This window comes from Solanum stenotomum, chromosome 12, assembly GCF_019186545.1.
Source record: "Solanum stenotomum isolate F172 chromosome 12, ASM1918654v1, whole genome shotgun sequence".
Lineage (NCBI taxonomy): Eukaryota > Viridiplantae > Streptophyta > Magnoliopsida > Solanales > Solanaceae > Solanum > Solanum stenotomum.
The window spans coordinates 26,652,101-26,676,347 of NC_064293.1; the positions used below are offsets into that span (position 1 = coordinate 26,652,101).

Below are 24,247 nucleotides of genomic sequence, written 5' to 3' on the forward strand. Positions count from 1 at the left end.
TATATACTCCCTCTATCACAGTTTATATAACTTACTTTCATTTTTAGTAGTAACACATTTCTATATTAAGTAACAATTTAATTTTAAAATGCATGATTTTTCCTTAATGAAAGTTTATAGCCACACAAATATGTATTACTTATTTTAGACCAGAAATTATAAAAAAAATTCTTTTTTTTTCTTAAACGTCGCACAAGTCAAACTAACTCAGGTAAAGTATATATATAAGCCTACACCAATAAAAGTCAACTCTAGCTATGTTCTCACATGAAAAGTCGTTTCTACGAAGTTGATAACTTGATTTTGCAACTTTAGCTTAATTTCTTTTCACTTTAGGCAGAATTTTTATGTTATTATTATAAGCTAATATTCATTGTGATGCATGCAATATTAAAAAACAAAAACAAAATCAACCCATCACGCTCTCCCCTATATATATTATTTACTTTCCTAGTCCATTTTTAAATGTCCATTATATTAAAAATAGATGTTCAATTTAAAATATGAAGAAATAATTTATCATTTTATATATTTTTTATTTTTATTATTAAATAATATTCATTTCCCATGCATTTTCTAAAATATTAGTATAATAAACTTATCATTTATTAATTACACTATTTAAGGAGTATACATATCAAGTTAAATCTGAACAAGTAAAAATGAACGGAAAGCAATAACTTTGAAGGATTAAAAGAAGTCGTCTATAATAATTTATTTGTGTTACCATCGACAAGAGTTGACGTCGCAGACAAATAGAATTTATTTGATTCTTTTTGGATGGTATTGATATCGATATAATACAAAATCAATGGTCAAAGCCATGTGTTTGGGATTTTTCTTTATTTGAAATCAAGGAATATTTACTAAATATTTTATAAAAGGGGAAAGGAATCTTGATTTAGACACCACCAACTCCTTGCAAGTTGCAACCAATTAAAAGATAGCCCTTTTTATAAAATTAAAAAAAAAATTGTACATATTTTCAAGTGCTCTTGCTGGTACATTAGAGTTGGAAAATGAAAAATTAATTGGCTAAAATCTTTCAAGAAAGAAACATGTAACAACTCAAATTACCAACACCACAACGATATGTATTATAATCACTGAGAACACAAATTACAACTACGAGCAAATAATATCAGTCGTAAAAGGAAATCGAAAAGATAGCAGGGAAGGATGAAGACCAGAAATCACACAAATAGAAGAAGAAGATGAGAGGAACAAACTTTTTTTACAATACGCATGACCCTTTTAACAAACAATGGTGCCTTTTAATCCTTTGACTCTAGCTTAAGAAGGAGAGTATTAATGTAATTGGTAAAATTGTTGTCATCATGTTCGAGCTGTTTGTAGACATTCATGGCTTAGGAAATGTAAAATGTAGAGACAATAATTTCCTCATTGAAAAATTGGTATTAAGATCAGCTACAAGAGTCATAATTTTATATTTTGATGCATGACCCTTTATTAAATAATAAGCTACTATTATTATATTCATCGTGATGCAAATCAATGTATCGTATTAAAAAAAAAATCAACTCATCGCGTATTCTCCTATATTATTTACTTTCTCCATTCATGTTTACTTATTTATTATACTAAAAATAGATTTTCAATTTGTAATATCAGTTATAATTTATTAGTAGTATTCATTTTCTTATGTACTTTTCAAAATATTGAATTTATTATAATATTAATTAATTACTTTTTAAGTAAAAAATGAATAGAGTAGCAACTTGGATGGATTAAAGGAAACAGCTTGTAATAATCTATTGTGTCAGCATCGACAAGAGTTGACGTCGATTATATGGAAATGCCAACACACGCAGACAAATAGAATTTATTTGATTCTTTTTGGATGGTATTGATATCGATATCATACAAAATCATAGGTCAAAGCCAAAACCATGTGTTTGGGATGTTTCCTTATTAGAAATGAAGGAATATTTAAATATTTTATAAAAGGAGAAAGGAATCTTGATATAGGCACATGGGTGGCAGCCTGTACAGTGTACCCGGCAATAATTTAATTACCGTTAAATATGTATTTTTAACAGCAATAAATTAACACGCTTGATAAATGTCACTCAGTAGCTTATAGCAACATTGGATTTAATCCAATTGGAAGACTTCACAGTACGCCAAGACTGTGCTGATTGTCTTTTTCATTACAACTACCCTACAATAACAAATAGAATAATAGTATGTGAGTAAAAACTTCCCCGCGACTCGCGAGCAATGAGAACAATAACAGAATCATATGAAAGTCACCTGAAACAAAGCATGCAAGGGATCCTAGTTGGTTTCTATCTGGGACTTCAGAGAGTTTGTGCCTGGACAACCTTCATTCCTTGGTAACTTATTGATGACAAGGATCATTTAATTCACACTCATATTTACCTCTTTTTCATATTTCATGCAGAGGTTCTTGAAATCATCACCCCAGCAGTCTTCCAACAGAAAGGATCTTCAGCCGCATGCTCTTCCAGCAGATACGAAAATTTTAGTGATGTCTAGTTGAATTGCCGAGTATATGCAAGCCTTGTATGTGAAAGGAGAACAGAAATGCTTAGAACTAGCAGATCAGAATTTCTGTGACATTATATATGCGTACACACACACACACACATACACATATCAACCAAACCTTTCCGTGGTTCTTCCTTGAACCCAGAAATTCAAGTTTAGCAGCATGTCTCAAGATAGACAGCACAAAGCATGTATATGCAGCATACATGGTAAGAAAAAAAATTAAAAAGAAGACTTTCACCTCTGCACTTTAGAATTCTAAACAGGCACAGAAACACTCAACATACTGGCAATGTCATTCATTTGAGCACACAGCAATTTCATTTAATGTCATTGATTTGTCGAATACAAAGGAGATTCTAACTTGGCAATACAAAAAGGATCCTACCTTAGCTAGAGGTTCTATTATTTATTTATTTTTGACAACTAGCTAGATAATCTAGTTTTCTTGATATCAAGCGCCAAAAATGTTAGAAGATCCTATTCAAGTACTCATAAGGAGATCAAAGGCTTGCCCAGCTCCTTAAAATTAAGGTTGAAACTGAAGCAAGCATTAGATGACAGCAACTTGCTAGTAATAGTGTGCTACAAGTGCAAAACATAGAATAACAGAATAGGCGAATGCATTTGTTTGCACCTAAATATATACTCCTATACTCATCCTCCAAGATTATGACTTGCATTACCCCAGTGAGGAAAGTAACTGGAACCTCAAAACAGACAGATTCCAAGTTGAGATTTACACCAAACCTTTCAGATAAAGCAAGAGTTGTTGGCAGTTGACTTAATGTTGAAAGTAAAGAAATCTTCTTTTGCAATGAAAGGTAGTGGTAGTATTCTATGTTGAATCACCTGCATTATTTAGTCCATCAATCAAGAAAAACATTCATGCTATGGTGAAAAAAAACAGATGAGACGTAAAATCATTTTTTGCTGGAATCAGAAGAATTCATTTGGCAGTAGTAGTTCCGTTCTAAAAGGTTACATTTTAGTGTGGTAAACTTTTCCTGAAGCCTTGAGAATTCTCCATTTGCAGAACCAATAATTTAGTGATAAAAGAAGTAACCATACCTTAAAGTGTCGATATCCAATACGACTTCCAGAAAAGTGAGAAGTTATGCTAGAGAAGTGATTATGAAGTAGCCATAGCATTTACCAGCATATAGAAGGGAAAACATGCTCTCGTGTATAAATAACAATACGTAGTCCTTGCATGTAAAAGACTTACTCATGAGTCATTCTCTTACTATTCCCTTAACACCATGCTAAGACTACTAGAGGTGGTTTTCATCATAATCTTCTAGTTTTTTTATTAAGACCATTTCTTTTAGCATTTACATTATAATCTTCAACTGTTTTTACTCATCAGTGTTTTTTGTAATTTTGCTATTTGACCATTAACATCTCTGTTGCTGCGGTATCCAGCTTCCTTAACTAGTTGTTTCAAGGCTCTGCCATTCAAAGTACAAGTGCCACATGATTAACTTTTCAGATTCAGGTTGTTGCATCCCTGACTGAAAGGAACAGGTCCAGAAAAATTAGCATTACTCAAAAGAAGATAGGAAAAAATAGAAAAACGATACTCTGTTTAAAGATGTAACTGGAAAAATAAATCGGAGCATTCCTTAAGAGAGGAGATGATCTCCGAACAAAAATAATCTCATTTCTCAAGATACACAGAATACGATAATTAGTGATCAATACTTGCTGCTTCATGCAGTTTGCGATAACGAATACAAATTAGAAGAGCAAAGGAATAAAAAAATTCTACTAGTTGCAGTCAAGTTCAAGTGATTGGTTTTGAACCCAAAAATAGGTTGACCCTGAAAAGCTGAGGATTTTTTACTTGTATTTTTAATTCAAGCTCTCCATTTCTCAAAATCTTTCAAATTTAGTCCAAGAAATACGTTATAACATAAATTTGCTTATACTTTCACTTCAAAAAGATCTCATTCAAAGATCAATATGAGCAGGGGAGGATGAAGATCAAGAAAGAAACATGTAACAACTCAAATTACCAACACCACAATGATATGTATTATAATACTGAGAAAACAAATTACAACTACGAGCAAATAATATCAGTCGTAAAAGGACATCGAAAAGATAACAGGGGAGGATGAAGACCAGAAATCACACAAATAGAAGAAGAGGATGAGAGGAACAAACTTTTTTTACAATACGCATGACCCTTTTAACAAACAATGGTACCTTTTAATCCTTTGACTCTAGCTTAAGAAGGAGAGTATTAACGTAATTGGTAAAGTTGTTGTCATCAGGCTCGAGCTGTTTGTAGTCATTCATGGCTTAGGAAATGTAAAATGTAGAGACAACAATTTCCTCATTGAATATATTATTCCAAGACTAAGAGCTATATATATTGTAGGTGTACAATTAATAAATCAATCTAAGAAACAAAATCCGAAACTCCCTAAATGGGAAGATCATAAGTAAAACTTATTAAACGTAATCAATCAAATGGTGAAACAAATGAACTTTACTTGGCCTCACAACATTGTTCATCGTGACCAAGTGATGGCTATCCATAGGATAAACATCCAATGGTAGAATAGCATTATAAACTCTGTTAGTCGGGATTCTATTAGCAATCTCTGTTGGATGAAAATTATCATAGAAAAGATAAATTCTTCCTAGGCAAGCATGGAGTTTCTCCAGGAACACATTGTCCTTCAGGCATCGTTTCCAAAACTTTACAGCATGGACGATTCAACACATTAATGGGCTCTGAAATAAGACGAGCAAAAATAGCCAATCCAATCATGCTACAAGTCACAAAATGATGTTATTTGAGTACATACCGAGGAATGATGAAATGCTGTATATATTTATAAATGTGAAGTTTGTGTCTGGAAAATTGGTATTAAGATCAGCTACAAGATCCTAGTTGGTTTCTATCTGGGACTTCAAGATCTCAAATCAGAGAGTTTGTGGCTGGACAACCTCATTCCTTGGTCCTGTAACGACAAAAGTAACTTATTGAGATCAATGATGACAAGGATCATTTAATTCACACTCATTTTTACCTCTTTTTCATACTTCATGCAGAGGTTCTTGAAGTCATCACCCCAGCAGTCTTCCAACAGAAAGGATCTTCAGCCGCATGCTCTTCCAGGAGATATGAAAATTTTAGTGATGTCTAGTTGAATTACAAGATGACTTCCGCTGTCATTGCAAATTCCAGCTGAACCAGATGCATAATTTACACCTTCCAAGATCTGACTACCTTCTGCACTTGCAAAAGGGGGAATGTAGTGATCAAATCCCAGGAGTTCTGCTGCAAACAAGGAGAAAAATCAAGTCAATCCAGAAGGCTAGGTCATTAGGTAAGTTTGCCCAAGATCGACTAGCTTTATATGGAGAGACAACATTCTCTTCATTCACAATGTGTGAGACATCAATGGTCACCTCACTGAACATCGATCTGGTGTCTGAACAATATAACATGTGACTCAAATGTACGATAACAAAGATATATATATATATATATATCTGGCTCTGATGTATATACACCATGTTAAGAAAATAAACCTTAGATTTAACTCAACTCAAAAGCTCACTATGGAATGAGGAAAGCATGTTCAAGATCATATAATTAATTAGGAAACCATCGTCCATTCCCCCAAGTACAAATGTGGAACACTTACCAAACGAATATACTCCCCATTTGTTTCTCCTCAAATATTAAGTATCGATCGATCTAGTAAAGAAACACTAAATAGAGAAATCAATATATAGAAATGAGAATTAAGTTTCACATTAAGTATCAAAGCATGCTCCAAATATTCACCAGTATAACAGAAACATGCTGTGTGTTGAGTTTTTCCATAATGATGTTTGGGGGATATTCTTCTTCTTATGTGAACTACTTGATATTTGAAAGAGAATCATCATGTCATATTCTATATCAAAATGACTTTGTCAATGATTAAAGGAATAAAAGGCTTCTTCACAGCCACACTCTCAAAACTCTACTGAAGTTAAATTTTTATTCTGTTTCCAGAATTGAACAACCCTGACATCACATATGCAGTGCAGTCAATAGAAAAGGCAATCAAAAACATGTCATGAGCAGCTATTTCATTTACGTATGCACTATGCAGTAGTCACTTTAAGTATTACTCTCGGGATTACACAATGTAAAATTTCTTGCTATAGTGACATCAATTACTCCACTTGATCCGTGATTTTTTCCCTTATTTAAAATGGTTTCTACATAAAAATTCTGATGTTATCATTTTTCCATTTTATTCTCAGACCGTATATATTTTTGTGTTAATCCACATTTTTCCAACATAAACACCTCTTGATAGGTAGGGGTCAACTGTCAAGTCAAATCTCACACACCAAAAAGGCTCTATACCTTGATGGCTCACTCGACAGTCGACTCTATGGCTAATGAGAGAGACAGGATGAAATGACCAAAAAGGGCCTACTTTTAATGTGTTGTAAAGATAAAAGGTAGGGCATTTTAGGAAATTAAAATCTGTGGAGATTGCTATCCTACTAACTTCATGTACTAATCCTGGGAAAGTAGTAGGTTAGCAAGATACAAAAGGGATCGTTTGATTGGTGGAATAAGAATAATAATCTCAGGATATCTAATGAGATTTATTTTATTGTATGTTTGGTAATTAGTAGTATTATTTAGTTTCAATATTTTTTATCCCGCCATTTCAGGACAAATCATATAGAAGGTAGAATAAAATAATCTCATGTATCTCATCTCACTGCGACGAAGTTCAAATAATCCCAAAATACATGATCAAATTGGGAGGGTGCTTAGAACTAACAGGTAATGGAATGGTTCTCGGGAGGGTGCTTAGAACTAATAGGTAAAGGAATGGTTCTCTTCATTGCTACACAAGAAATATAGAGTATACATGCCATGAAATAGTACAAGATTAGTTAAAGAACAAGGAAAAGGAAAGATGATTTAGTGATTGTTATGCACAAAACTGGAGAAAAAGTTTAAATCATATATATAACAAATATGGAACATCAAGAAAAAGAAAAGTGTACACAAGATATTAGTAGTCTGCACAATATTAGCAACTACTTGGAAGTACCTGATGTCATGTCATTATGTAGTTCAATAACAGGAAGAAAGCTTCTGTTTGATCTTTGCCAATGCTGCTACAACATCAGTCATGTTCATCCTTTCAACCGGAATATATATTAGACGTGCAATACATCGCTAACTCCATGATAGATGACACGCATTGCAGCTTTTGACTTGAGTTTTGTTCATCTACTGTTAGTAAGTCAGCATCTATGATTTGATCCAGCTCATTCGGAAGCGAATTATGCACGAAGCATCTCAATTCATATCTCAAGTTAAATAAAGGATTCACCTGGAGCAATGTAACCAATTGTAGCGAAGATTGTAGTGTGAGCAATAGATTCTTCCTTTCTTAGAAGTTTGGCAATGACAAAGTCAGTAAGGTGTCCCATCATGTCGTTGTCAAGTAACACGTTGCCAGCCTTAAGATCACAGCGAATAACCGGAACTGAGTAACCATGATGGAGAAATTCCAAAGCAGATGCAACGTCGAACACGATATTCAATTTCTGCATTATAGTTAAACAGTAGTCTCGAGAATATAGCAACTTGTTTAAGCTCTTGTTTGGCATGTACTCAAGTATCAATGCTTTAAAATCCAAGTTACAACAGCTGCTAATGATTTTGGTGAGATTCTGTGATGAAGATTTCGAAAGATTTCACATTCTCTGTCGAAAGTTAGAAATGTGCCTTCCATCTGCACATTGAAAACTTTGACAGCTACAGTCATCCCATCTGCTAATGTCCCTTTGTAAACAAAACAATCCACTACCTAGCAAATTGTTTACATCAAAGCCCGGAGTTGCTCTTTGAAAATCATAGTAAGAAATTCTTTGTGGTGCTACCTCAGGTGACCACTCCTCTTCAGCATTGATTGTTTTACCTCGGCGTCTCATCAACACAAAAACTATTACAGAGGCAGTCCCTATCACAGAGATAACAGAAGAGGCAACTATAATCGATATCAGTCTTCTTTTCTTGGACTTAAGACTGATTCTTTGAATTAGAAGGACAAACCGGGACATGCTTTTGAGGGTTACCACACAATCCTTCATTCGACATAAAAGATTGGTAAGAGAGATTAATATAAGGTCTTCCAATCGGAATTTCCCCATGTAACCTGTTGAATGAGACATTAAAGAAGACTAGCTTCTTAAGTGCCTCTAATGACTTTGGAATCACACCAGACATATTGCTATACAAAAGATCCAATGCGTTTAACTCTATGAGTTCCCCAAATGTCTCAGGAATAGATCCTTGAATACTGTTACGAGCCAGAGATAGTTGAATCAATTTTGTCCTCCAAAGTGAAAGAACCACTTATTCTGTTTCTACCAAGTGAAAGTCTCTGAAGATTTTTCAAAGAAATTATCGTTGTCGGGACAGTTCCAGTAAAGTCATTACTATCCAGAACCAACGTAGATAAATTTCTCAAATTTCCAAGTTAAAACTCCGTAGAAAAATGGTAAACACATACCTTGTAAGTTGTTTTCTGATAGATGTAATTCTTCCAGCAGCTGTAAGTTACCTAGTTCTCAAAGTTATTTTGTTTCAACCATAGGAGTTGGACGTTCCGAGCATTTAGATATAGTTCTTGGTATCCGTCCACTTAACACATTGGAGTCAAGTCCAAGAGCTTGCAATCTGGGAATGTGATGACATAAATCAGAAGGGATATCACCAGTTAAACCAGCATTTCCAAGATCCAAATATTCTAGTGTTGAGATGCTCAATATGGAAAGCACGTTGGAGCCATTAAGTGATTCATCGAATCCAAAACTCAACCGTTTCAAACGCGGAAGAGTAGCTAGTCCTATTGGAATTTCTCCAGTGAAGTTGTTGTAACTAAGATCAACCTCTCCCAATCTTCGTAAATGAGAAAATTCTGATGGAAGTTAACCATGGAAATTGTTGAGGCTTAGATCAATCGACACAAGAAAGGAAAGATCACCAAAAGCATGCTCCAAATATTCACAAGTATAACAGAAACATGCTGTGTGTTGACTTTTTTCATAATGATGTTTGGGGGATATTCTTCTTCTGATGTAGACTACTTGATATTTGAAAGAGAATGATCATGCCATATTCTATATCAAATGACTTTGTCAATGATTAAAAGAATAAAAGGCTTCTTCACAGTCACAACTCTCAAAACTCTACTGAAGTTGAAATTTTCGGATGTTTCCAGAATTGAACATCCCTAACATGACATATGCAGTCAATATAAAAGGCAATCAAAAACATGTCATGAGCAGTTATAGCAAACATTATTGTACACAAGCAGAAGCCAAGTAACTGTTATAATTTTGAACAGATCTTAGGATAAAAGGACATTTGGAAAGAAAAAGAAGTGGATATGCTGACAAGAGAAAAACTCTACACGATGGGAATATGTACGCGCAAGCACACCTACAAGAAAGAGAGTGAGATAGTATGTGAGACAGAGAACCACAACTATTACAGGTTTTATATGGTTCACATTTATGAAGGATCTGACTTCTGAAAGACAATTAACCCTCCTCCTTTTTCCGGGATTGGGACCGGCTGCGAAATAGAAGAATCCAAACACAGGCGGAGTTAAAAACAATGTTTTTCTTTCTCTAGGTAGGATCAGCATGACGTGCCATCACTTTTGATCATGGACAAGTCACCTTACCACTAAGTCACACTAAGTCACCTTGAAGAGTTGAATTAAAGATTGAAGAATTTGAAACAAGCCTTCATATTTTGGTTTGCGAAGACGAACTGAATCAGTGATTAAAAACTTTTCAGCATCTCAGATATTCCAAAGAAGGGCACTGGTTCAGACCTAATCAACTGAAATGTAGCTAGTTTTCTATCTTCGGAATGTGTGAGGGGAAAAAGAGGATCAAGTCCAATGAAAGAGCACTGCTCAAGTATAAAATATGACATGAATTAGGTATCACCTACCCCAGCTGCGATTGAAGAATGGATATTTTGAAAAAGTCTTTCAAAGACCTCCGTCGTCGACCTTCAGTAGAAGCAACCAAGTTGTTGGTAGTAGAAATATGGTCCTCAAGTAATTAGAGATACCAGTGAGAATCTAACTGGCTCACCCACTAGCACCTGGGAACTGCAATCTATGGGTGCAGAAAAATACATGGTGTATTTTCCTAGTTTAGCCCGTCAGCAATGCATGTAAGAAAGTTGCCTTATTCGTTTTTGGTTAGACCGTAGTCTCATGCAGATGGCTGTTTCAGCATGCATCCCTTTCGGACCAAAACAAGGACTCACCCTATTTCAGTCTAGTGAGGGTCCAAAAGACTAACTCACGTACACCCATTCTCAGCAATGGCGAGAGGAGCCTTCACCTGCCCTTGTTATTGCTTTCATTGTCCCTCGCCAATTTCTTGATCCATATTATCAACTAGATATCCATACAAGGCACCAAACTTCCAATCTAAAACAAAAGCCTTCTTCAGACTGTAGCGGGCATATAAAGCAGGGCAGATTCCACTTCACCCATGTCAACAACTATGACAATCGCAGCACTTAACCATCACATAGACTTGGGGTTCAAAAGGTGCAGTGTGTGTGCAATTAATCGCCAATAGATGACCAGCATATACAAAAAATGGAGCTCAGGCCTGAACACACTGCACTTGAATAGAATTTGTACTGAGATTTAAAAAATTAAAACAAGAGATGGCATTAGAAAAGAAAAGATTCATCTTTTTTTCAACGTTGGCTTTTAAAAAAAGACTTTCCACAGTATCTCCCATTAATTCAATCATTCAAGATAGACCTATGTGACTTATCTTCCAACCTAGACGAAAGCTTAAAACAAATTGTGTCATATCTCTCACATTATCATTCTAGCCACGGCACAATCACACCAGCAAGCTGACTCTTAAGGTTTTAAGGCTAAGAAGTGGATCCTTCTAAACCCATACAAAAACAGCCTCAAGTATTATCCAACGTAGTCACATTATAGTCCATCAACACTAAACAAAAAATAAGTTGTGTCATCTCTCACATATATGATTCTAGCCACCACACAATTACACCATCAAGCCGACTCTACAAGTTTCAAGAAAACTAGCCATCTCTCAATAGAATCCTAAGAGTACGTCATATCTCTCACATTATAATTCTAGCCACGGCACAATCACACTATCAAACTAACTCTTCAAGTTTCAAGCCTAAAAAGTAGATCCTTCTAAGACCATACAAAAACAGCCTCTAGTTTAATCAAACGTAGTCACATTACAGTCCATCACCACTACACACATGTCATCTCTAACATTTATGATTCCAGCCACCACACAATTACACCATCAAGCGGACTCTACAAGTTTCAAGAAAACTATCAATCTCTCTCTAGAATCCTAAGAGTATGTCATATCTCTCACATTATCATTATAGCCACCGCATAATCACCCTATCAAGCTGACTCTTCAAGTTTCAAGCCTAAGAAGTGGATCCTTCTAACCCCATACAAAAACAGGCTCTAGTTTGATCAAACATAGTCACATTACAGTCCATCACCACTAAACACAAAATAAGTTGTGCCATCTCTCACATTTATGATTCTAGCCACCACACAATTACACCATCAAGTCGACTCTTCAAGTTTCAAGAACACTATCAATCTCTCTCTAGTCCTAAGAGAACGTCATATCTCTCAGATTATCATTTTAGCCACCGCGTAATTACCCTATCAAGTTGACTTTTCAAATTTCAAGCCTAAGAAGTGGATCCTTCTAACCCCATACAAAAACAGGCTCTATTATAATCAAACAGAGTAACATTACAGTCCATCACCACTAAACACAAAAGTTGAGTCATCTCTCACATTCATCATTCTAGCCACCACACAATTACACCATCAAGTCGACTGTTCAAGTTTCAAAAAAACTATCAATCTCTCTCTAGAGTCCTAATAGTACGTCATATCTCTCACATTATCATTCTAGCCACCACATAATCACCCTATCAAGCTAACTCTTCAAGTTTCAAGCCTAAGAAGTGGATCCTTCTAACACCATACAAAAACAGCCTCTAGTATAATCAAACATAGTCACATTACAGTCCATCATCACTAAACACAAAATAAGTTGTGTCACTTATCATTCTAGCCACCACACAGTTACACCCATAGTGCCGACTCTTCAAGTTTCAAGAAAACTATCTATCTATCTCTAGAATCCTAAGAGTACATCATATCTCTCACATTCTCATTCTAGGCACCACACTATCAAGCTGACTCTTTAAGTTTCAAGCCTAAGAAGTAGATCCTTCTAAGCTCATAGCCCAATACAAAAACATCCTCTAGTAAAATCAAACATAGTCACATTACAGTCTATCACCACTAAACACAAAATAAGTTGTGTCATCTCTCACATTTATCATTCTAGCCAGCACACAGTTACACCCATCAAGCCGACTCTTCCTGTTTCAAGAAAACTCTAAATCTCTCTCTAGAATCCTAGGAGTACGTCATATCTCTCACATTATCATTATAGCCACCGCATAATCACCCTATCAAGCTGACTCTTCAAGTTTCAAGCCTAAGAAATGGATCCTTCTAAGCCCATACATAAACAGCCTCTAGTAAAATCAAACATAGTCACATTACAGTCCATCACCACTAAACACAAAATAAATTGCGTCATCTCTCACATTTATAATTCTAGCCACCACACAGTTACACCCATCAAGCAGACTCTTCAAGTTTCAAGAAAACTATCAATCTCTCTCTAGAATCCTAAGAGTACGTCATATCTCTCGCATTCTCATTCTAGCCACCGCACAATCACACTATCAAACTGACTCTTCAAGTTTCAAGCCTAAGAAATGGATCCTTCTAAACCCATACAAAAACAGCCTCTAGTAAAATCAAACATAATCTTATTACAGTCAATCACCACTAAACACAAAATAAGTTGCGTCATCTCTCACATTTATCATTCTAGCCACCACATAGTTACACCCATCTAGCCGACTCTTCAAGTTTCAAGGAAACTATCAATCTCTCTCTAGAATCCTAAGAGTACGTCATATCTCTCACATTATCATTCTAGCCACCGCATAATCACCCTATCAAGCTGACTCTTCAAGTTTCAAGCCTAAGAAGTGAATCCTTCTAACACCATACAAAAACAACCCTCTTCAAGTTTCAAAACTAAGAAATGGATGTTCTAAACCCACACAAAAACAGCCTATAGTAAAATCAAACATAGTCACATTACAGTCCATCACCACTAAACACAAAATAAGTTGCGTCATCTCTCCCATTTATCATTCTAGCCACCACACAGTTACACCCATCTAGCCAGCTCTTCAAGTTTCAAGAAAACTATCAATCTCTCTCTAGAATCCTAAGAGTACGTCATATCTCTCACATTATCATTCTAGCCACCGCATAATCACCCTATCAAGCTGACTCTTCAAGTTTCAAGCCTAAGAAGTGGATCCTTCTAACACCATACAAAAACAGCCCTCTTCAAGTTTCAAAACTAAGAAATGGATGTTCTAAGCCCACACAAAAACAGCCTATAGTAAAATCAAACATAGTCACATTACAGTCCATCACCACTAAACACAAATAAATTGCGTCATCTCACACATTTATCATTCTAGCCACCACACAGTTACACCCATCTAGCCGACTCTTCAAGTTTCAAGAAAACTACAGATCTCTCTCAAGAATCCTAAGAGTACGTCATATCTCTCACATTCTCATTCTAGCCACTGCACAATCACACTATCAAGTTGACTCTTCAAGTTTCAAGCCTAAGAAATGGATCCTTCTAAGCCCATACATAAACAGCCTCTAGTAAAATCAAACATAGTCACATTACAGTCCATCACCACTAAACACAAAATAGGTTGCATCATCTCTCACATTTATCATTCTAGCCACCACAGTTACACCCATCAAGCCGACTCTTTAAGTTTCAAGAAAACTATCAAACTCTCTCTAGAATCCTAAGAGTACGTCATATCTCTCACATTATCATTCTAGCCACTGCACTATCACACTATCAAGCTGACTCTTTACGTTTCAAGCCTAAGAAGTGGATCCTTCTAAGCCCATACAAAAAAAGCCTCTACACCAGAGCTTAGAACCTTTGTTTCTTGTTTATTTCTTTTTTTTTTATGGAAGGAGCAATTTCCTTTTAACGAACATGACAGAACAGAGACGAAGGAATTAGACACCACAGAATGAACTAGAAAACACGACAAACTGGAAACCATACAAAAAACTAAATAAACAGATTATTCATCCAAATTTCAGTTTGAAACCCATGTGATTAACCTACTTTCATTTGGTTAATCCTAAAACTACAGAAAGAAAACTAGAAACTTAACATGCAACAGCTATGGAAAGAACTTTTTATTGGACAACTTTTTTTAGGGAAAGAACTTGAAAGCACACAAATAAGAAACTAGAAACCACACAAAGAAAAAAGTGCAGACCACAACAAGAACATACTAGAAAATAACACTAGTAGAGATTAATAAAAATATAAAGTTGAATCTTTAGTTTAGAAAGTAACCTGTCTTTAAGAGATCTGCGCTCAACCGGCACCGGCACCGGCGCCGGTGGGACTGGTGGCGGTATCAACCGCCCCTGGGATTCGAGCCAAAACCTTGACAGTTTCGGCTCGATTATGATTCTGCGCGACGTCGTACGCCTTCTATTATGAATCGTGCGCCTAAGAATCATTCTTCGGAATCTATTGCAGGCGTCTTCACTAAAAAACTCTTCCTGAACAGGATGTATTATTCTCTTTTTCTTGAACCACGAAATCGCCATAGTTAAGAAAAATGAGGAAGCGACCTAGAATAAAGAATGGTTTTCAGGCAAAACCGAACGATGAAGTCGCCGGCCGGCAAACTAAGGAAACATACCGACACAAAAAAAAGTTTTGAATTAGGAAACTTAAGTCAATTAATTTCTTTTAAAAAAGTACAACTTTTTAAAAAAATTAAAATTTTAATGACTTATTTTAGAAATATTTTTTGAAATGACTTAGTAGGCGTTTGGCCATGCGATACCATATCACGTTATGATGTTGTGAGATGGAATTAGCGTTTGGACATACGATTTTATGCTGATTTCAACTCATGATTTCATATCAAGAGAGGTGATATCATATTCTCCAAAAATCATGATATGGAATTATATGGTGATTCCATATCATGATTTGAGATATTTTAATACAATAATTGATCCATGAGTTTATATTTTGTTAAAACAACCCCACATTTTTATCTACTAACCATTTGTTTCATATGTAAATAAAATTTATAATCACATCATTACTTTTTAAAATTTATTATTCTCACCAATATAAAATTTATTATTACTTTAAATTTGGTGAATATAAATGATAAAGTAGAAATTCATTTGGTGAATATAAATAAGAACGAAGGGAGTAATACTTTTTTGATTTTTCATAATAAAAAAAACGTCTTAATCTTATGACTAAGCATAATATTGATAAAAGACAATTTTCATTGACGGTGCCGCACTTTCTTAATCTTAGTATTCGCAAAATGTTCGTTGACATGACTGAAGAATATCAAGTCCAATGGATTGAGGACTTGGGAAAAGTTTGATCAATTAGTTATTAATATTTAGTCAAGTGGACAAGTTATTTTTTGTGCAGTTTAGTGCTGATTTTTGGTGCTCGAGTGTTGCTGTCTATGCAGCAGTTTGGTGCAAATTTTTGGTAGTCTGATGCAGTAGTGTGGTATTTAGGTTTGATGTTGTTGTCTAGTGTTGTGTTATGAACAATTTGATGCTGATTTTTTGGTGTTTTAGTACTGCAATTTGATTTGACTCGAATAAAATAACGACCATCACACAATTATAGTAAGACAGAGGAGTTTAAGAATTGGACAAAATAAAGTGAAGAAATAGTGAGGTAATAGAGAGAAAAAAAATCAGGAGATAGAGATTGAATTAAAATGTAAGTTAATGGTGTTTGGTAAAAACTTTTTTTTTTTTTTTTATAAAAAGTACATATAGAGCAAACTTGACAAGACTTTAGATAGTTAAAGGACTATATTCGTTAACTGTATAGTTAAGTGGCCATTTTAGATCTAGTTTAGGGACCATTTATGTCATTTTCTCTGTTTGGCTAATTCATTTAAAAAAACTGTTTTGATAAACAAATTATGTTTAACTATATTTTTAAAAAAGTACCTTTGAGAATCAAATTACAAAGAAACTATAATTATCAAAAAGAAACTATTTAAATATCTATTACAAAATTTATAATTATAATTTTATTTTAATTAAATTAAAATGTACATATTCAAACATGGAATTACTCATGCAATACAGAAATAACTTACCTTCTAACCAACTACCATACGAACTATCTAAGAGTTTTTCACCCAATAAGTACATGAGCTAACTTTTCTAAAAATTATACCCAGACTTTGTAAATTAATGATCTTGAACTTTTGACCACCAACTAATGGAGAAACCTCGAAAGTCAAGAATCAAAATTTGTTATACCTAAAATCTTGCTCATGAGGCAAACGAGGTTGAAAATTCAAAACCATCTGCCTCCAAACTATTCTCGTAAATGACCCAAAATTTTTATTGTTTTCTTCCTCCTTGCCTTATGTAACTAGAATATTCTTTAAAGATCAATCAAAATATAATCCAATCTATTCAAATTCAATAAAATATAATCTAATTTATTCAAATTCAATAAAATATAACCACTAGATTTGATTTCTTATTGTAAAGCATACATCGTACTCAAATATTACATTAACTAATATCTGTGTAACACGTTGAAATTTACTGATCATCATAGTACAAATTGTTGGGCCTCACCAAGTGATGAATATCCATTGGATAAGAATCAGACGGTAGAATAGCTCCATAAGCTCTATTTCTAGGAAAATATTTAGGGCCCGTTTGGCCATGCGATATGATATCATGATATGAAATCGTGATATGGTATCATGATATGGAATCATGAGATGAAATTGAAGGTTTGTTTGGACATGCGATATGGAATTTTTGTGTTGTATATTTTCTCATAAACATAAAAAACCCATAAGTTGTAAAACTATTAAAATAACCCCAATTGTCTATTCAATCTTATCAAATAAACAAAAATTATAAAATTACATAATAAATGATTACAAAGTTATTTGTTCTTCAATTAAATAATTGTTTCATCTAACTTTAATTTAATTAAAAAAAATTGAACATAAATTGTACTTGATATGTTCATATCTCTCAACTACTCTTACAAATAACCTATAAAGTAGAAAAAAAACATACATTAGTGAGTAAATATTAACTTAGAAGTTAAATGCACTAAGATAAAAATTAACAAGCATCACTAACTTCTAACTATTTACAAGAAAAATCAATAGTTAAATATTATTGAATAACGAAATTTTAAAAAGTTACCACAAGTTTGAGTCAAAAACACTTCTAATAAAATTTAATCAAAAAAATTATAACTAGTCCACTTGACTAAATATTAATAACTAATTGATCAAATTTTCCTAAGTCCTCAATCAATTGGACTTGATATCCTTCAGTCATGTGAACGAACATTTTGCAAATACTAAGATTAAGAAAGTGCAGCACCGCCAATGAAAATTGTCTTTTATCAATATTATGCTTAGTCATAAGATTAAGACGTTTTTTTTTATTATGAAAAATAAAAAAAAAGTATTACTCCCTTTGTTCTCATTTATATTCACCAAATGAATTTCTACTTTATCATTTATATTCACCAAATTTCAAGTGATAATAAATTTTATATTGGTGAGAATAATAAATTTTAAAAAGTAATGATGTGATTATAAATTTTATTTACATATGAAACAAATGGTTAGTAGATATAAATGTGGGGTTGTTTTAACAAAATATAAACTCATGGATCAATTATTGTATTAAAATATCTCAAATCATGATATGAAATCACATGGTGATTCCATATCATGGTTTTTGGAGAATATAATATCACCTCTCATGATATGAAATCATGAGATGAAATCAGTGTAAAATCGCATGTCCAAACGCTGATTTCATCTCACGACATCATATCATGATATGATATCGCATGGCCAAACGCCTACTTAGTATGGTAGAGGCGCAACAAACAACAGTTGCGTGAAACTCCACTTATTCCTTGACACTTGAATATAGTGGGCCCATTCTTTGACTTTAAATCTCCAAACATTAGAAAAAAAGATCAAATATGATTTAAAATTGACATGACCCAATAAAATTATACTAAATAATATAAATAAAGTGAATTATGAGGTCCACTATTCTTTAAGCATATCCAAAAATAAAAATAAAAAATCGGACATCATTCTTCTTCAACTTCGAACATTTTTCTTCTTATTTTTCTCTAAATTGAAAATTTTATCAAAATTATATGTCTCAATATTAGGAATTGGCAAAAAGAAAATTTGTTGAAATATTTTTGTCAGAAAATTCTAATCGCTAAGTACAAATATAATTAAATTTATATATATTCAAAATGATTTTGTAAAGAATATTCAAAATGATGTTCATGTTGGAATGTACTTTAATACAATTTCAAAAGTGAAAATTGAGTTAAAAATAGAATAATTTTAAAAAGTAAATTTTTTTTTTGTTTAAATGGATCCTAATAGTAGAAGTTAAAAAGAAATGAATTAGGAAGATGAAAATTTTAAAATACGATAAATGAAAAATAGTTTAATCCTATGATAATACGAATTATATTCGTATTTAAATTTAACTATTAATATCTTAGGTAATTATTTAACCATAAAAAATATTTTTATTTATATTATAAAATTGAAGGAGTAATTGAATTGGTTTTCAAATAATTTTTTTCAAAAAAAAGAAGACCATGAAAGAGAAACAAAAGGCAAAGAAATAAAAATCAAAACTAGGTCCCATAAATCAGAAAATAATTGCAATAAAAATACCCTCACACAACTAATACAAGTTGTACCTCTCCCATAGTAAAATTTTTCAAAAACCTAACCTAATTCTGCATTTTGCTATAATATTTAATATTAATAATTAATATATATTATAATATAATATATTAATACATATCGAAAACCGAACCGAAGTATCGAAAATACGAAAATATGTATTGAAAACTGAAATATCGAAATCGAAATACCAAAAAAATTGATTCGGTTCGATTCGATATTTCGATTTTTCGGTATTTATGTCCAGCCCTATTTCCAAACTAAAAGAAGTAGGAAGCATAGACTTCACGTATCCAACTATCTATTTTATCCTTAATACTAAATATTGTTTATTTTTTCATACATTTTACAAAATATTAAGTTTATTATTGTAAAATTATCATTTTATTGATTACTTTTAATTGCATTTATCATTACAAGATTGATTAAAGATAACTTTTTCTTGCTAATGTCTCATTTGAATAATCCATGCATAACAATTGTTACTTGTCAAACTTATGTAATTTGCGTTTATAGATTAATTAAACTCTAGCAATTTCAACACAAGGTCTCATAACAAAATTCTTCATTAAAAAGTGGGGGACTGGAAATACAACATTTTATGATTAAAACAAAACAAAAAAGCACTAAGAATATATTAAACGCTTATGATTACATCTTCTATATAGTAATTAAAGATGTCAATTCCACAATAATTAATATTTGTAACGAAGGTAGATATATAGTATTTGATAATTAATCAAGCTTGAGCTAGGCGACTAATATCATAAGGATATGCATCAGATGACTTTTGAGCTCTATATGATCTCCTCCCAACAACTATATTTGCAGCTTCAGTTGGATGAAATGCATCCCAAAATAGATATTCATTTCTATTTCTGCATGGTGTTTGGAAAGGAAGACACGTAATTTGTCCGTTGTTCCTCCCTACCCCACAACATCCAGCATTCGTCACTCTAAATCCTGAAATTAATTAGTAGACTCGAATAATTAGAAAAATCATATGGAAACGATGATTGATTTAAGGAGAAAATTAGAAGTGAAAAGATTAATTACCAAAAGCAGCAGGATTTTCAATTAAATCTTGGAAAATTCCATAAGCATCAATGTAGATGAATTTTGCATCAGGTGTATTTCCATTCAAGTTATCAACAAGTGCCTTGAGTTTATTGTTGAATAATTGATTTGCTACATTGATTCTTTGTACACAAGTTCTCCCATCTGGGCTGTTTTGGGCCAATGCATTTGGGCTGCACCCTATCTGGCCCACTCCATTCAAAGCAAACTTTCTTGCTCCATTACTGTATAAAATCTATCACCACAAAACATATAATTATTAAAGTGAAAGAGCGAGTAGACAAGTAAAAGTAAACAGAGCGGGACATATAGCTTACCTTTAGTTGTTGAGTATATTGTTGAATAAGAACAGTAGCATATTGATCAGGAGTGAATTGTCTGCTAGTGGGATAAGTAAGAGGCATGAAATAATTATTGAGATAGTCATTGCTGCCAAGACCAACTGAGTAAATGCACTTTTTAAGATAATCAGCTGTTGCATTTTGATTTCCTAATATTTGCACCACTTGTTGCACTGTGTTCCTGTAATTATTCACTTGTCCAGAAAAACTAATCCTTCCTCCCTATAAAAATTTCATAAAAAATTAACAAATTTTAATTAAACCAAAAAAATTGAAAAATATAAATAATTAAGTAGAATAAAAATGAATGAAGTACCAATTGTCTGCCAGTTTCATCTCTAATTCCAGCAGCTGCAGAAGCATAATTGACACCTCTGAGAACATCTCTGCCCCTAGCAAATGCATAGGGTGGAATATTACCATTGAACCCCAGTTGTTCCGCTGTAAATTATAGTAACATAATTAATCTCAACTTCTTCTAGCAAGATAACAGGGGTTGCTTAGATAATAATCACCCTCCACCTCCAACTCTAATTTTTATCAATATGATCACCTTTGATATTAGGGATAAAGGTGCTTGGTGAATTCAAACATATATATGAAATGTCTAATATTGACCTATACTTAGAATATGATTTTGTTATATCATAAAAGGAGCAAGAGATATTAGTTCTTTTTTTATTTTTACAAGTTTAATTTAAGAAAATAGATATGATTTTAAATTTAATCTCATAATAGTACTGCTAATTAACATACTTGCATATACATTGGATCCTTTCTTGTTTAAATTAGTCCTACTATATATTTTCAACAACTTTATACTAAATCAAAACTAGATATTTCATATCGTAAAGTAACAAATTCACCATATAGGTACTAATAGGTGCACGTGCAATCAATCACCGTCACGAAATCAAACTAATAAAAGTTTCAATAAATTATTTTTTTTAAAAAAAAAGGTTTGTTCACTATCTTAAAATTCTAAATCCGCCCTTACAAACGAAAGAAAGGAGATCATATCTTACCAATGACATCAACAGTAGTTTTTCCATTAGAGAATCTCCCAGTTGGACCACCAGGAAAATCAATACCATAAGGCAAGTAATTAGCCCTAGCCAAAGACTGAATATTGTTGTTATTCCCATTATCCACCAAAGAATCACCAAATATGAAATAACAAGGCACTTGTTGTGCATTTGCCCCATAATAATAATCTCCCAAGCATATAAACCCCAAAACCACCACCAATATACATCTCCTCATCTCACTACCCATTTTGAGACCCTTAGCTTTAGAAGTAGCCAGGCTAAGTAGTAAGTAGTTAGTTAAAGTAATGAGTTGTGTGATGAAAAGAATTGGAAAAATTAATGACTATATATAGATGTTGAAAGTCAAATATAGAGAGACAATAAGAAAAAAAAAAAACCTAGAGATATATTTAATTTTGTCTAAATAAATTTATGTAACTTTTACAGATGAGAAGTTAGTTAGATAGCATTAAATTTACGCGGAGCTGGTAGATTTTCCCACTACGTGTATTATGACTTTCTAAATTATCACTCTCTTTGAATGGAGCTAATTAAGGAGTCTGTCCCTAATTACTTGTTTATTTTTTAATTGTCACAACTATTAAGAAACAATGATTGACATAGTGAGTTTACCATTTTACCTCTATTAATTATGAAGTAGATGGATTAAAAACTTAGGATTTTCAAAAAGTTCAACATTTTTCAAAATAATTAATTGAGGGTATAACATGATTTTTTTTTGTCCTTTCTTGATTTGTCAAAATGGACAAGTAATTAGAGCCAACTAAAAAAAGTAAAAGTCGACAAGTAATTAGGAACAGAAAGAGTACTTAATTACCTCATATGAACTAATTAAAGTTCATGTGTGTTAATGCATATATATCTAACAAAGTATACTTAATTAGTGAAAGGTACTAATTAAAAGCGAAAAATATCATCATCTCCATTGATCTTTGTACATTAATGATATAGGGACCATGTCAATATTATTACTATTCATTAACAGCTATACACTAAAATGATTAATGGTGTACTGAACATGTAGTGCTTTTTTTCCTTTTCTTAACTAATAAAGTTATTCTGAATCTTGTTTCAGTTGATTGGGTGCATTGTTTTCCTGATCAATAGCTGGGAGTTGATAAATTAAGTTCAAATATAGCTACTCTTCCATTCCAATATTAGTTGTTCACTTTTCTGTTTACACGTTCTTTAAAAAATCATAAATAAGGACAATTTTATTAATTTATTATTTAACAAATTTTTTTGGAACTTTACAAACTTGAGACCAAACAAAATGCTAGCGGGGCGGGGGGTGGGGGGGTAGGGAACATATAGCAAAAAATATAACCTTACACATTTAGAACGTAGAGGCGTAGTAGCTCGTTATAACCATATATATAAATTCATTTTCTCTTTTTTATAATTGTGATGTACAGTCAATACTTGCACACAATTCGACTAATTTTGCAGATTCTCTATCCATATATATATGAGGTAACTCTGTTTACCGAGTGTACTCAACTAGCAAAAAAAAAAGAAGGTAAATCACCTAATTGAGTGCACATGTATAAATTTCAATTTACTCTATTTTCTCTTCGTATTCACACTCCTGATCAAAGAAATTGATCGACAGTACTCGACATGCATAAAGTCAATTCATCACAACATCCCAACTACTATGTAATTAAGTTCATAAAATGATTTTGCACATTAAAGGCCAAAGTGCATATTGCAAAGTCTCAATCATGAGTTGTCAATGATTCATGAGCAAACCATGAATTGATCAAAGTCTACTACTATCACTTGCCTCAAATCTTTGGTTTGACTTTGTTTGCACTTTAATTTTCCCCACAAGAACATGAAGCAACAGTAAAGAGGAATGGCCCAGAAGATATATAGGATCATCTAGTACTCATGCATTAAGGTAGCTAGCTAGAATATAGACATGCCATTAATGCAAATTTTCGGGAAGACTTAGTCATAAGGTGTACAAATTAAATCTATAAATTAAACATATACTATTGGGTAAGGAGAATGGCCGACTTTATTGTATTTATGACAGGAAGTGATGGATGTGATTGAGATACTCGTTTCCTTTCATATTATTTGTTCATATTATTAAAAATAGTTGTCTAGATTACTTGTTAATTTACAAAATCAAGAGAGAATGATAAAAAAGAATTTCATTTTACCTTTATAATTAATTCTTTTGAAGGTGTATACAAGTAATTTGTGAAGTTATT

General features: G+C 32.9%; 2 protein-coding genes across 2 annotated transcripts; both read right to left on the reverse strand.

The window, feature by feature from the left end:
* Positions 1 to 9,153: 9,153 nt before the first annotated feature.
* LOC125847264 (putative leucine-rich repeat receptor-like serine/threonine-protein kinase At2g24130) lies at positions 9,154 to 15,395 on the reverse strand. The gene is made up of 2 exons (XM_049526923.1): positions 15,136 to 15,395; positions 9,154 to 9,478 (listed from the first exon to the last, which is right to left on the reverse strand). Exons 1-2 carry the CDS (start codon positions 15,393 to 15,395, stop codon positions 9,154 to 9,156), a joined length of 585 nt encoding a protein of 194 aa, XP_049382880.1.
* A 4,826-nt stretch (positions 15,396 to 20,221) lies between these two features.
* On the reverse strand, positions 20,222 to 22,410 carry LOC125846574 (GDSL esterase/lipase At1g29670-like). Its single transcript, XM_049526099.1, has 5 exons — positions 22,002 to 22,410; positions 21,293 to 21,417; positions 20,953 to 21,198; positions 20,615 to 20,870; positions 20,222 to 20,521 (listed from the first exon to the last, which is right to left on the reverse strand). The coding sequence occupies exons 1-5, from the start codon at positions 22,249 to 22,251 to the stop codon at positions 20,298 to 20,300; spliced, it is 1,101 nt and encodes a 366-aa protein (XP_049382056.1). The 5' UTR covers positions 22,252 to 22,410; the 3' UTR covers positions 20,222 to 20,297.
* Positions 22,411 to 24,247: the final 1,837 nt, after the last annotated feature.